At 36.2% G+C, this 16,213-nt stretch overlaps 1 protein-coding gene and 2 long non-coding RNA genes across 3 annotated transcripts in view; 2 read left to right on the top strand and 1 right to left on the bottom strand.

The window, feature by feature from the left end:
- The window catches only part of LOC139119928 (uroporphyrinogen-III synthase-like), a 32,387-nt gene that overhangs the window by 560 nt on the left and 15,614 nt on the right, over nt 1-16,213 (bottom strand). Inside the window, exon 7 of the mRNA XM_070683887.1 lies at nt 15,799-15,897. Coding sequence (XP_070539988.1) covers nt 15,799-15,897 — 99 coding nt within the window. The remainder of the gene's footprint in view (nt 1-15,798; nt 15,898-16,213) is intronic.
- On the top strand, nt 18-13,180 carry LOC139119930 (uncharacterized). Its single transcript, XR_011549016.1, has 3 exons — nt 18-59; nt 4,401-4,485; nt 13,056-13,180. It is a non-coding gene; the product is annotated as an uncharacterized lncRNA (long non-coding RNA).
- On the top strand, nt 14,406-15,753 carry LOC139119929 (uncharacterized). The gene is made up of 2 exons (XR_011549015.1): nt 14,406-14,575; nt 14,795-15,753. It is a non-coding gene; the product is annotated as an uncharacterized lncRNA (long non-coding RNA).

The raw sequence follows: 16,213 nt of genomic DNA, 5'->3' as shown, positions 1-16,213 counted from the left end.
TCCACATCAGGGTATAGATTTCACTGAAGAGGACGACGTTGGGCCAATGAAAGAAAAAGGTGAGCCTAATTCTCTTTTGTTCTCCCCAAAAATCGCCACGTGAAGCAGCACAGTGGACCAAAAACAAGTACGGGGAAGCCAAGAACTTGACTTCCGAAAAGATATCGCAAAAAGTTACCCTTATCCCTGGTCGATGTATAGAATTTGTTAATCAGACCAGTGCGTGTGTGTAGGGTATACCTATGCAACGAGTGCAGTACACCTTTAGTGAGTGGATTACGGTCGTTTCAGTTTCTTTGACAAGAGTTGTTACTTCAACCTAATTCCAGATAATGTTAATCGCATTATCTCCAGTAAAGCACTTGTAATGGCAATTTTATTGAGCGTTCTCAGTGACAGAACAAAGTGGGTTTACAGTTCTATGACTCTCGCTGTATAAGAGGACGTTCAGTTGTTTTTGTGTCTGGACGCGGGTACGCTTACAGCAGGCTTTATTTCTCTCAACACCTTACTTGTAACATGGGCCTGGAAAACACATAATAACAAATTCTTGACGTCTGGCGTCGGCTTAAATTAATATCATTTCCGGGCATAAATGCATAGGGTGCCAGAAATGGCGATTCTGGGACCAGATTTACTTTCTATTTCCGGAATAACAGAGTATACCTAGTTACTTGGCTTCCACATTCACACAGACGTTCTTTCCTTCACGTAGAGTGTGTTGGAAGAGTCGTGAGTCTGCAAATGTCTATAAATAAGAGGATATGACGATAGCTAAATGAGAAGGAAAGAAAGGTCCGGGTTCGGAGGCCAGGCCTTCCTTATCGTTACCCGCCGTACAAGGATCAGTTAGTACGTTTGTTTTTGCATTTACTTTGTTTGTAGTATGGTACTCAAACCTAATGCTTTCTCCCTGGGAGAACAAGTCGTAAATATAAATCTCTTTCGCAGCCTATCTGCTTGTACTGTACGAGTTAACATCAATATTTTTTCTTAATGGTCTTTGCACTTTCACCGAAGGACAGCTAACACCTACACTATGTACGTCCGTGGGAGAAATAAATTTGGACTAAAAAACTCTCAATTTTTCCCACTCAGAGAAAATTTGTACCACTCGTATATAGGTTTAGGCATGTATAACTGTTCAAGATTTGTCGACACTGACATGTTAATACGCCACTAAATGTAAATAAGGCACAGTACTCAAATTAGCTATCTATTTTTGGAGATGGCAGCTAAAAAAGTCCCAGGAAGTCATGAAGGATTGCTTATTGTTTTAGCTACTGGCAGTAACAATTTTGAATGAGACAAAAAGCCACAGGGTCAAGCAACTATTCCGTGTATTCAACAATATCAAATTTTATGTTTCCTTGCACTCATGGAAAAACCTCTGATGATGGTCATGATTATCATTATGCAAAATAGTACGTCTAGGCGGGACGCTAGATTTATATTTTTGGAAATATTTCCGGTTTTCAACAGACGAAAATCTTAACATTTTTCCGTACCTAAACTATGGTCAGTATAGCTCATCGCAAAACAGGGCGTTAATGAGGAAATCTGTGGATGACGTGTGTCACAAATTGGATGGCTGTTGCATGTCTGGTTGTATATCACATCATCGTGTTTGCCTGCCAAGTGCTGTGGTGTAAGGCTCCATAAATGACAACACTGGTTTTCCTATGGGAACTGGCGATTTGTGAACAGGTATGCGGAAAAAGATCGCCATTTGAAACCTGTGAGTGGTGTTCCCAACATATTGCACTGACTGTACGCACTCGCACATAAATCGAGATAATATATCGTTCAAGACTCCACGACCTATTTTTTTGCCGTATTTTACACAACTAATGTAGTAAAGAGACTGTGTACTGACTTCGCCTTGTGATCGTTATCTGTAATAGTCCGTCTGTCAACGTTCATGAAGTAAAAGTACACCTACATGTACCCATTTCTGTCTCTACAATGATCTCGCTTTGCTAAACAATGATGAAACCTAGCTTTTTAAGAAATCCACTCGGCCCTCACATAAAATGGGGCTAAATTACAGACTGATAGACCGGCCTTGGAACGGGATTGCTTTTTTTATAAGTAACTAAAGAGCACGTAATGACCATGAAGTGTTTCCGACAGACCGACCGATTTAGCAGATTCGACACTTCAACTTGTGATGTCCATGTTTTCCCTCAAAATCACATCTCACAAAGCCTTTAATTCGGCGCACACTCCAAGGGGCGTGATCTTTGAATAGACACAGCTCAAAGAAGAGTTTATTTTGTAAGACGTACCGATTTCGGGTTTAGTTTTGGAGTTGTTGGTGTACGGAAAGACTGCCTTCAGCTAGAGCTACCACGCATTGCGTAGTATCCACACCTTGATTTATAATGCTTACAGTTCACATAACCGAGCACTGACCTTTAGACGAATATAGCCAAATGATGTGTCACCAAAACTAATAATACGTTAAAAGATTTCAACTGACATAACGGAGACTTCCACAACACTTCTTAGGCAAGTCATCCGCTCATTAGAGTCACACAATTTTTTAAATCATTGCCTCCTTTACGCCACGTAGAAAGGTCAACGGTGTCGATAAATCATAGGCAGTAGTTCTCCCTTCTACTGTCTTTGGATAAATATAAGTCATCGAGGTTAGCTATCTTGTCTCGGACTAATGGAGTCAGGTTCCCCACAGAGGAAGAAATGTTGCATCAGAGAAGCTTTCAGGTTGTCCGCCGTTACAATTGCCGTGCAAAGCCACAGTAGAAAAGATAAGTAACATATCAAGGAGCAATCTTGTAATAATCAGACTCATCATATCACGAGATTCTTTAATGTTTGGGGATGAAATCTAACCTAATCTTGGTAAAGTCTGACTTTTTTGGATCGTGGACGGAATGAAAGAACGATTCATTTCACTCAAGTATAAGACGTCCGCTCTACTTTTAGACTAGTAAACAAGTTTGAGTATAGGTAAACCAAAAATATGAAACTGCGTTTTTTTGAAGTGGTTACATCTTACATTCAAATCGATTTTTTCTTTAAAAAACGATTGGAACTAATTTGGGATAATTGGATCTTCATATTTTTCAAATTTCTCAAAAATGTTAGGTGCGCTATAGCTGAATATTGCCATATTACAAATTACTCATAAAAACAAGTGTATAACTTAAAAAGAAAAGCTGATGTGGTTACATTTGCAGATTAAATCGACATTACTTCGCCATTCAATTATCCCAAATTTGTTCCAATCGTGTTAAAGGTATATTTTCCATAGCGATAACATGGCACGTGCTGTCAATTTGCTGCTGAAAACGAGTTGAAATCCAAAAGGTAGCCATCTGAAGTGAAAATTACTAATTGTGTGCAAAAAATTGAGCTAACCGATTTTTATCATGATGTACCACATTGACCACAGTCCCTCCATTGGGGAACGGCTAAGCATTAGCTGTTGAACTATCACTGGTGGCGGGTAAGAAAGTTTCAGTTGGTAAACACACTTGTCGCAATGGAAGGTCCCATCTCCAACATGTCTGCCAAACTGGTGCTTCCTCAACTCAGTTGAGTATCACTACAGTCTGACAAAGTCAATATTTGTTTTATTTTATGACTCTGACGAGGTTACAGCTATTGGGCATCTCCTGTCCATGTGTATCCTACTGTTGAAGGTGACAGATCATCAACACACCCACACAAATAATTTCAACCAATATGTTAACACTAGGTTACCAACAGTTCTTCTATGGTGACAAGCTTGCACACACTGGCACACATGGTTTTACAGATACAGGGATATGTTCATACAGGCAGAAACGACACCTAACATACAAAACCCTGACCAAAGACAGTGGTCTTCTACTCCACTGTCTGTGCTTTGACAAATGGCTTACCTTGACTAGCGCAGGGTTGTTGAACTCACTGTTATGCCAGCCAATCAGCGAAGTCTTCTAAATTGACTCAAACTATCTCTTAACCTTTTTGCACACAAACTAAGTATTTCAAAGACCAGCTGATGTTTGATCTCTGCCCTATTTCTTCCCCACCATACTGCCACTTTTTGAAAGTGCAGGTCAAAAGAGAACCACCATGCCATGACTGGAGGACACAACTTTCTGAACTTTGTGTTTTTTGTTCTTCACTACATTGGGTTTAATGCTGATTTCAAATGACAGGGGAGAAAAGCTACCTGGTACATATTTACAATAAATAAAACATAATGAATGCAAAATAGACACAAATGGTTTCATCTATTCTCATTCAGGCAAATTTATATTTGAAGTAGTACACATGCATATTCCAAAGGTTGTTGTTCCATTTTGACTTTCTGCACTTCCTGGTGTTATTTGTCTACACTGGGTGAGGATCTACTTGATTTGGCAATTCTGTATTTTTGGTTGCAGGGTTGCCTGAATTCTCCAGTGACTGGGCAGATTACATCATTGGATAAGTAATGTGATACCAGACATCTTGCATTCTCAATGATTTGTAAGTTTCTGCTCTCTTTGGTCATCTGATTCCCCAGTCACGAGTTTTATTCAAAATATTAGCTATGTAACGTTTATGAAAGTTCATCTTTGTCGGGATATTGTACCAGTTTAGTTTAAACTTTGGTTCACAACTCTAAGTGGGAAATTAAGGCCAGATTCATTTTTAAGGCCAAATTTGGTGAACACAGACGCCCCAGCTTGTCGGGGAGTTCGGAAGTGGCACACCACATTCATAGGAGGAGTCCGGATCATTCCATAGACAAAGATCCACGTTGGTTTGAACAAGGTGTCAAGGAGGCTATCTACATTTGGGCCCTGCAACCGTCCCTTAATAAAGACGGCGGGGGTGGGGTGCAATATCATTTACCTGATATTGAGCTCTACACCAAGATTGTCAGAGCGCATGTGCGCGCTGACCTCATCCAGCATTAGTCCAGCTGATGAAGGACACAGTGCTTGTTTGAAAATTTCTGGAGGTGAAATTTTCCACTTAGAGTTGTGAACCAAAGTTTAAACTTAACTGGTATTAGCAATGTAACTTATACATTTTTGATATTTCTATCCTCGTTGAATTTAGGGCATGATTTCTACTGTGGGAAGGATGTGGCCAATTTTTCTTAAGGTGTTACAGCCATCAGAAAAATTATGACTAATTTGCCCTTCCATTAGTGCATTTTGTTTTCATGTTTACACAAGGGGCTACATGAAGAAGTTACAAATTACAAGACACTAAAAGCTTGTTGTGCATGATTAGTATATTTTCATATACGTTGGACATATCTCTACCAGCTGTCTAAATCGCCCTTGGTATAGCTATCTTTCATCATGGTGACTGACCTCTCAAAGATTTCTGAAGTTTCTAATTTATCACTACTGCTGAACAGGAATCGTATTGCACAAACATGTGATGTTTCAATTCATACGTGCATTTTTCAACCTCAGTTTCATTGATCTGAAACTCCAAGCCCATTACTCTTTTGCCATAGAAAACATATTGCAAAGGAATGTGTTAGATACATTCCTTTGTAAATCCAGAACTTCATTACTTTGCAAACCAAATTATGCTGACTAAGCTGATATTTTATCAATAACTTTGATAAGACCCTCCTATAAAATTTTAAGGACAATGGGAAAAGATTTTTTCCAAATCTGATATGAATATTTGGTTAATGAAAATGTAATATTAATAGAGATAAGGAACATATTAATGCAGTGGATATGATAGCATTATAATTGACCTTGGATGATTAGATAAATGACATCTTAGGAAACGAAATGCTAAAGTAGCTGAATTTGCAAGATGTAAAATTTGTCCAGCCGGACATTTCCTGAAGTTGTTCACAAATTGTTGATGGTATATTTGCATACACAATCCTGAAATGATTGTAAGCACTTATATTACATCATCATGTGCAAGCATGTTTAAGTGGCAAGACTGAGGAAGACTGGCCAATCATTCATCATTTATCAATTATCTATTTTGCCTATCAATGTAATCCTAGGGATTCAAGTTTCAACTTACTTCACAAAGCTATGGAAAGGCCCCTTAAGAATACCCAGCTGACAATACAAAAATTTTGGATAAGACCATAGACTCTCGAGAAAAACGTTTTTCTCGAGAGTCTATGATAAGACCAAATAAATAGATGACACATTCTGGTCCCTCCTCAGGAATGACTGCAGATTTTAACAGTTTCAACATGTCTGAATGATGACATCCCTGCAAAGATGTATAATAAATATCACAGCTGTCTCAACAGCGGTTTGAAGAAAAAGACTTCACATTTTTTACTGAACATGGCAAAACTTGCCTTAAAACAGAGATTTGTAGATTTCTCCTCAATTTGAAAAAAATTACATTATATCATTCCTACGGACCTGAATACTGAATACATGTATCAAATGATCAAACGAAGTGGACCAGCAGTTTATATATCTTGTGACCCACACATGATAAATTTGACCCAAAACTTACAGAAATAGCCTTAAAATACAATAATTCAGACTTTATCATAATTTGAACAAATCTAAATGAGGTCACCCCATGGCATCTCCATACAAAACATTAAAGGATTGGATCAGTGGTTTCAAAGAAGATTATTTTCAACCAATAATGAGAGAAATATCCTTAAAATACAACAGTAAAGATTTTATCATAATTTGAACAGATCTAAATGAGATTGCCCAGCGACATCTCCTTACCAAATATCAAAGCAGTTGAACCAGTGGTGTTGGAGAAGAAGCTTTTAATGTAAAAAGTTGATAGATGACAGACAACAACGATAACGACCTATTTAATAAGTTTTTGACATCAGAGCTAAACAGGAAGGAATTGTGAAAAAAAGTGATAAATTTTGCTTTTTGTCTACTCAAAACAAATGAAAATCTTGGAAGGAAAAAATGTGAGTTAGTGAGACCACCTCTCAAAAGATCTCATTGGCTGTAACAAACTCAAAGGTATTAAAGTCTATAATGAAACAGAGTTGAGATACCAGTATTTGGTGAAAAGTCATGTAGAAGCAAAATTATGTTGGGAAAGTTAGAAAGTCATTTCAAATGTGTGCTTATTTCCATGTATATAGGTTATGCCTAATCAGTGAATACAATTTGCCTATTACTCTGTAGAGCGATAAAAGTTCATTGGTCTAACTCAGAGTGCAGCTCTACCAACATATATATAGCCTGGTTGAGTGATGCTGACACTAGGTTAAAAGATTTTCAAGGAGCTATACTCAGACTTTGATTGGATGAATGATAAACCTATAAAATACATGCCACATTGCACAGAATATAGCATCCCCTACTGAGTTTGCTTTTCATCGCTTGGAAAGGTTTACCACATTTCCCCCTTGACAAACTACACAGTTTATAAATCCAAGTGATGACTGATACAGCAGTACAAAGAGCACAGAATCCCACTACACTCACCGGCATGTCTGAGAAGTTTCAACAAACAGTCCCCTCCAAGTAGCTCATTCAATCATCCTGAGCTACAGTCTTTCAACCAAAGTTTAACAAATGTTAAGTGAATTAGCGCAGCCACTTGCCATTACTCACATGGCAGGTATCATGTAATAAACACCAACTTCCTACTGCAGAGATCCTTGTGAAAATAATTTTGATTAAATTTTCCTGTATTTCATTTATTAATGCCCCGACAGGCCCATTTCCTGTCGATGAAAAGTTCTTCTCTGTTTGTTTCCATGAGGTCTCTTATTAACAACATTTTGTCTCCTTGAAATATTAAAATTTGTATTTTTATCTTTTGTGATGATACCTGTTTAAATATTTAGAATGTTAAATTTATAAAATGTCCGGCAGGTGACATTTCCACAAGGGGCATCTATGAATATTGATCAGTAATGGGGTTTTTACAAATGTAAATACATTTAGTTAATTAAAACTTGCTTGTAAATAAAACTTGCTTGTAAATGACAACCGATTTTTACAAAGGAATTACTTATGAGACAAGGGAATAAATGTCTGTCTACTACCTATGAAAAGGTGCACAAACTGACTGGCTGAGAACTCTTAGTAAGTAATCAGACATAATAGATGTTAAAAGACCAGTATTTGGCAACTATGATTGGTAGCTACAGGATTATTCCAGTTTGATATTGCAGGGTCAGCTAATAAAGCTGTTCATGAAAAAAACGTTTTTTTTTAAGGGGGCAGGCAAATTTGATTCTTTGGCCGATTGGGCAAAAATGAAAAAAGCCTCATGAGCAGGCAGGGAATATAATTTGGTTGGGGGGGATCATGTGGAAAAGAGAAGTCCTGGAAGGGTGGATGAGCAGAAGTGTGGAAGTTTTCGTGATCGGAAGGGAATGAGAGGAAAAATAGGGGGGTTAGAAGGGAAAATTTTGCAAAAATTGTAGTGGGGAGGGGGGGGGAGGCATGAAAGCAGTTGTGAACAGGTTTCTCTTTCCTCTACAAATTTTTATATTGTTCAAAATGCATAAGAATAGTCAAATAAGATGTGAAAATATTCCTGATTAGAATTTATCAAAATTGGTCAGTTGCCGACTCCTAGTACAATGGTTTGCTGAAAGTCCAAAAATGTAAATATTGTTGCCTGTCTTACATTGTCTTCTCAGTTATTTTCATTTTACAAATTGTGTGGATAGGTATTCACATGTACTTTTATTTCACAATTTTCTGTCTTCACAAAGATTATTGATAGTTTTTATAGTTCAAGATATGACAATCCATAGAGCATGAGATGATAAAATCCATTGAAACTGTGCAATTCTGTTAGTATTCTGGATATTGAAAGAGGGGTTGTGAATACTATGTTTCAAATTCTACAGTACAATTTGCAACAAAGATTTTGATTTCACATAGATTACAGAACTGAAAATGCGAGTCAGCCAACAGAGCACAAAACAATAAACATACACAAACCTCATGTAGTGAAGCAAAATAGTTGGCAACACAAGACCTACAGCAAAAGTCACAGGGGGGGCTTTGTTATAGTTTAAAATGTGGCATAATATATTAAATGTTTACTAAGGGTTACACAAAATTTTTGAACTTTGACATTTCTGGCCATGGAGTCAAGTTGAGAAATTCCATTTGACTTCATCTTACATTGTACATGTAAGCCTCCTTTTGAACACACTTTTCACTCATTATTTTTTGCCTTTGCCACTGAATGAAATGTCGATGACAAACTTTCGAAAGAGATAATATTGACAAATCTTTCATCAGTCTATGTTATTGGACCTATATTATATACTTGGAAAGTACATCTAAAGGGTTCAATCAACCAAAGACATTTACATCACCTTTCATTCTTTTGGGTCACCACAATTTTATGTACAAATCATTCATGTTCTGATTCCTAAAAGGGTTTTTAAAATTTCAAACATGAATCTGAATGTTTAAAACTAAAAATATGGAATACAATTGGCAATAGGGGGAGACAAAAGGCCCTTACTAATATTGTTCTTAAAGTTTGATCACCATTTTTAATCCTGGATGACATCAAAAGTAAGGGACTGGTCAGTTTCTTAGGCAGGAGGGTCGCGTGGATTATTTTGCTGATGTAAAAACGTGGCTGACCAACCTATGCCAACTTTCAAAACAGGATGATCCCCTATTCCAGCTTTTGAAAACAGGGTGACTCCCCCTCCCCATGACAAAGGTAAAACAAAAGGTGATATATATATATATATATATATATATATATATATATATATATATATATATATATATATATATATATATATATATATATATATATATATATATATATATATATATATATATATATATATATATATATATATATATATATATATATATATATATATATATATATATATATATATATATATATATGTAATTCAAAAATACACTTGAACACCCCCCACCCCCGAGCATTTCAAAAAATTGGTGACCCCCCATCACCAGAGTCAAAAACAGGTGACATGCCAATGAATCCATCCCCTCCCCAGGCAAAAGAAACTGACCAGTCCCTAATCTTGTTAGCCAGAACAGAAGTTGAATCACACAGTGTTTGGTATTGAACCGATGATTGTCAGTATTTACAACTTCACTATTATTTACATGATTTTGTCTCTGACACGACTTTGACACTGACATAAGACCACCCACATTGACCGTCTTACTCTGGGAAAATTTCTCGTAGAGCTTTACATTGGCCAAACATTTACCAAGTTCAACTGCTCTGTAAAAATGCAACCATACTGTTTCTTCTCTCACAGGTTCTGCAGTTGGAACACAAGACATATTGATATTGGAAGTAAAATGATAAAAGACTTAAGGGTGATTCATTTCATATCCTGTAAAGGTAGCTGGACGATTGATTTCATGGTATTTGTTTTTCAAATGACATGAGCAGAAAACCCTCTTCGAAAGTTTTATCAAAAGAAAAGGCAACTTTTTCATGCCTCTTAATTGTACTGGACTTATTCATTCACCTAATTCCTTACATTGCTTGCTTACTCGTATTTTTGGTTTTGACAATGTCTAAACAAATATCGCACATACTGGTAAGTCCTCTTGAGACCAAAGTTAACAAGCAGCAAAATCAAGTCCTTTAAAGATGAAAACTTTGTGTTTGATCCTATAGTACTAGCACCTTATAGAACCTGACCTTTGGGCTTCAGTGTAAGAAACATACATTGACCATATCAAAAAAGATAATGCTATACTTTTGATGATTATCGCACGTCCTCATCTCAAACTTTGATCCAAATTTTTAAAGTTTTCGTTTGTGTATCTCACTGGGATAATCTCATTGAGATTGTTCAAGTTGTGACAAAATTACAGGGACTACAGACTTTTTGGGCTGCAGATTTGTAGGTCCCAAGGGATCACATCATTAAGATTTATTCAAAATACCATTATGATGAAACTTTTATGTGGACACTTTCAGTATATTTTTGTCAGTTTAGGTCACATGGTTAGTCAGATTGCTTTGATAGCTTTTGGAATCATTGGGTTTGTTTAATTTGTGACGAAATTACATGTATTACCAATGTTATAGTTTTGAAACTATTCCATCCATCAAAAATTATTAGAACAGCTATTTCAGCTGTCCCCTGATGTCTTGATTTTTTGGAGCTGTGTGATAATTCAGTATTTGCTAACATTTTGTAAGAACACTGACGACAAACATTTAACATGCTCATTATTCAGCATTTTTTATCAATTCCTCCATACAGGATAACATGAAGATATTTTATCTTCTTTATTGGAAATATAAGAGCAGAGCTTTAATGGCAATGGGTTGATTGTGTTAAAGGCAAAAATATTGAGAGGGTGGTCTTGAAGGGCTTCTGCCCCTCCAGAGACTGATCTCTTTCACCATGGCAAAAGCTTGGATTAACTTAAAGAGTGGTTGAGAATAAAAGATGGTGCTGGCAAAGCAGGCGTGTCACTGAACTGTACAGTACTTTGTCTTGATTTGTATGCAAGGATGTTTAAGGATGATCAGGAGTTGGCCCTCCAGACATAGTGTTTCTTATGAACCACTGACATTAAGCTATATTAAGCTTAACACGTTGAGGGGTGAAACACTGGTGTTTGTATGAACTCAATGATACTGCGTGTATGTCACAGAAACATGAAATACATACAAATGGAGTCTTTGTGTATCAAAGAGAATACAGGTGTCCATCTTGTCGGGCAATATGCAATATCTAACATGGCAATGCTTTCATTATACACAGACAGTTTTTGTATTCAAACTCACAATGTATGGTACCTAGTCACTTAGCAAAGGCATCACAGACAAAACCACTCAGCTGTATCCAAAGCATTAAAGAGAGTGGTTCAATAATTGAGCTATATTGTGGCCAGGGCTGGTTTTCATAGTGTATTAAACAATGAAGAAACTGTTTTGACTGTAGGCAAAACTCTATTATACCCAAGTATTGCTATTTGATGAGCTCAAAAAACATGAGCACAAAAATGAGAATAATATATATGCTTTGACAAGATGTCCAATAACCCACTAGATTTAAAGGAACAGTAGCTGAAAAGGGCTGAGTCAGTAATGGTAATACATTCTCTGTTTCCTGTCTTTGACAATCAGTCATCTTAACAAAAGTTTTTTCCTAAATATACATGAGATCACTTATGTTCTATGTATCACTGTTACGTCTATAAGTACTGTTTGTCAGTGTAACACTGTAACATTTGCATTAGTAAAGCTCACAAATATGAAAATGTTGATGGCATACAATATTTGTTACAACATAGTATCATTTTGCCCACATTGAAAAATGGGCTCCCATTATAACACTGCACGGCTTGCTGAAAGATTGAAATATGATGCTGGGTGCAAGTTGCCGATGCATGAGTTTTCTTTATCCCATTGGCATTTCTCCTCAAATATTGTGGATGGATTTTTCCAACAATGTCCTCTGAGAATGTTTTTTCCCCAAATATCTTTCAGGCTCCCTCCATATCAAAGTGTCCGTACCTCGTTGAGCAATTTTATAATATCCTTAAACTTTGTGTTTGTAGATCCCGCAAGATACAAGATATAAGATACAAGGCCATTTATTACAAGTCGTTCTTATTAGATTCTAAATGCATTTTAGCATAAATGTTTCAATACAGGAAGTGTGAAACTTTGCAAATGGTAATATTTGTGTTGACACACACAAAAGGGCAGAATTGTAAAACACATATCACACCATAATGACTGGGGGGCCATGGCAGTCTGCCTAGACTATAACTTAAAACCTTACAGCCCATTTCCTCTATAAAGGTTTAACCACCCTATCAAGAAACAATGACATTATACCAAACTGTTGTAATGAAAGGGTTAAGAGAAAATGACATCGAACAAAAACGTTTTTCTCTGTGCTGACCATTTCTTTTCTTAACACACACTGACATACATGTAACAGGTGACCGATGTGACATAATCAATTTTTCTGACTGCTAGATGACAGAGGCCAATTTAAGAAAAAACTACACAAAAAAAAATTAATAAAAAGCACAATTACAATAGAAACTATGAATACAATTTAATCCCACAGTTTTGTTCAATGGTTCTTATTCAACCTTTCATTTTTTGTCTATTGTAAGTTAATGATAATATGAAGTAAACAGACAAAGACGGACACCCAAGCTGTAGTATTCAACTTGAGTTGCTTCTACACTGGCAACAATCCAAAAGTGAGAACAGGAAAGAGAATGGAGAGACCTCTATGTACCAACAACCACCTCCAGCATTTAAAAGTGAAACGCTAGAAGGATAATGTTCAATTCAAACCACTCAAGATGAATAGTGTGCAGGTAATTACAAGACTTTCAACCTGCGTTTCAAAGTTCTACCCATTATTTTACTTTCTTCCATAAATGTTTCTTGTTTTTGGCTATCAAAGAACAGAACAAGAAAGCACATAGAGTAGTATTCATTGAATCACAGGTGTGATGACAGCATCTATTATCTGTTGGTGTCTGTAACCATGAGAATACTTGAAATATTACAGTACAAAGTTACACAGAAAAAAATTATCTAAGTCATATTGTGCGAATTCCAATTAAGATTATATATATATGAGTGTGTGTATACCGTATGTATATACATGTATGTAAATAGGTTTGTGCTTGTAATTTCCTTTTTAAGGATATTTCAACAAGTTCATACTGCAATGTATTCTTCAAGGCCATGGCTGGTGACTTAGCATATCTTATGTAGTCTACTTTGAGGAGTAACATGTGACAGCGCTCACGTTATCCTCATCTTAATGTAATCACATGATGTACAACCGGATGAAATATATTCCATCTACAGTAACACTTACGATGCTTCATTGACGAATACTTTGACATTGCACTGCTCACCGCATAAATTTGGGTGAGTGACGAGGCGACTGAATTATGAAGTAATTCAATGAGGTCAGTGGAGTAGCTCCTAGCTTGTTTCATTGAAGGTATGTGCTTAGCAGAGTGACAACAGGGATTGGTTAGGTCAGGCTAAATGCTATAATGACACAAATCAAGCCAGTAGGCTGCAATAAATTAGTGAGAAATGTGAAGGGATGCTTCCTATTTGCTTTGAAACACAGTGTTAAGGTCATCCAGAGTACATGGACTTTGCTTGTAAAAGAAATTGTGTCAATTATTTTCATATGACACTCTCGACATGTCATGTGATATAGCATGTATGACATATCGGAAGTATGCAAAATGTTGTTATTAAATGATATTTGTGTCTGAGAGGTTTACTGAAATTCAAAAACCATGGACAATCTATTTGAATTGACTGTTGGCCTTTAACAAATTTATTTTTGCAATAATAAACATTACTGTTATAGCAAGTCGGAAGTACAGTATAACTTTTGTGAATGGTAACATGCCACTTTGACCCTTAATATGTTTTCACACCATGACATTTACCCTCACTAACATTTTTAAACTTGTCACTTGAAGGTGACTCTGTGATGAATGGTGGAAGCGCATGTTTAGACAACTTTCTGACAGAGGAAAGCGTCTTGTTATGAAGATAGACCAACGTCAGCAAAGTGGTACAGTCAGTGAAGACATGCTATGCGGGAATATTGGAAATCTCTGGAAGAAGCACTTCTCAGTGGAATTGCTAAGTGAGTGTTTCTCTGCAAAAGCCATTGTCTCATTTTGTTGGAACTCAGAAGGTAACAACCAAAAGATTTATTGTTGATTACTGGTAGTCCATTTTCTCCAATTAGGTAGTGGAATCTCATATTAGGCAGCCAAAAATTTGTTCACTGTCAGTTTGTTTCTCATCCAAGGTTTCTTGAAAAATATGATGCAATGATGTGTTTTTTATTCTTCTGTTTTAGTGCTGACAAGATCTGATTCCCAACATGTGAACAACAAAACAGGAATGCCGGACCCTGAGTGAGGGGTTTTAATAGGTTTAGTAATTGTGATACACAGCGAGATGATGGGATATGTTCAATGTACATATTATTAATTGAAAAGTAGTATTTGCAATTCCACAGAAATTTTCACTGTGTGTAACACACTATGATTTTTTACACACTGATTTTTTCAAACTAACGTGGGAAAAAAGACAGAGGATGAGAAACAAAAGCTTTTCTGTTTTTGGCCTAAGTTTGTAAATGTGATGTACATGTGATGTACATGTAAGCAATGCTTGCATGCCAATGACAAACTGATCCTGTCATTTATATGTAATAGGAATGATCATGGCACTGAAAATGATTCCACTCTTCTCATTTGATGACAAATTTTTTTAGTGATATGTGTGAAACGATTAAAGGTTTTACGAAATGTTAATAAGATTCTTCATTGCATTTTTTCTGAACTCATATTATTTCGTTCCTAATAACTTACTTCAATAATCTCTTTGAGTGTGTTTCTCCTACATGTCAAAGTCTATACATTACAAAAACAAGAATTTCCTGAGAAATTTAATCAGTATGCCTCATGTTTGTAAGCAATGTGGGTAAGTTACTCTCTTCAATTTGCAGGACAAAGAAATAAGTCACTGAATCCAATAATAAGAAATTAAGAACTCAGCTATGTGAAAGAGATATTGCTAAATTAAGTAGAGAAAATCAATCATTTATTTCTGGCATGACCTTTACACGTATATTTTGTAATAAACACTACATTAATAGTAAGTAGCAAGTATAGTATAACTTGAGGACTGAAACGTGCCACTCTGTCCCGTTTGATTACGTTCAGACAACATAGCATTTACCCTTTGTAACCTATTTATGATGTGGAAGATAATCAAGGATTCCAATGCAAATAAATATTCAATTTTTCATTGGACTGTTTACAGAGTATAGTATGATTTGTTTTGTGCAATAATTACCTGAACTGTCTCCTGCATTGATGGGTATATTTTGGCCAGGGCCATCTTGGAAAACTTGACTCCAGAGGGACTGAAAAATACACATGCATCTGGCGTGCCCTGCAGATAAACCAAAATGTTTAAAAGCCCGTATGACAAAATAAAACAGACACTTGAAGTGATTTATGCCATCACATTTCAAAGTTGAGAGACAAGAATATGGCTGTCTGTTACATTACGGTGTAAACTAGAGCATTTATTTGGCTTTGCTGAATCAACATACTTGAGACTCAAGGACTGTTTTATGACCGTATTAGTTCATTAAGTACATACATGTAGTCCCATGGTTCCAATAGGGTAATACAGCAAGACTGAGCAGAGAGGCAGAGCTAGAATTATCATATATATACTGTATATATATATATATATATATATA

The sequence above is a fragment of the Ptychodera flava genome, chromosome 20, assembly GCF_041260155.1.
Source record: "Ptychodera flava strain L36383 chromosome 20, AS_Pfla_20210202, whole genome shotgun sequence".
NCBI classification, from domain to species: Eukaryota; Metazoa; Hemichordata; class Enteropneusta; family Ptychoderidae; genus Ptychodera; species Ptychodera flava.
The sequence above is the reverse complement of the archived record's forward strand: the minus strand, read 5'-3'. Positions and strand labels throughout refer to the sequence as shown.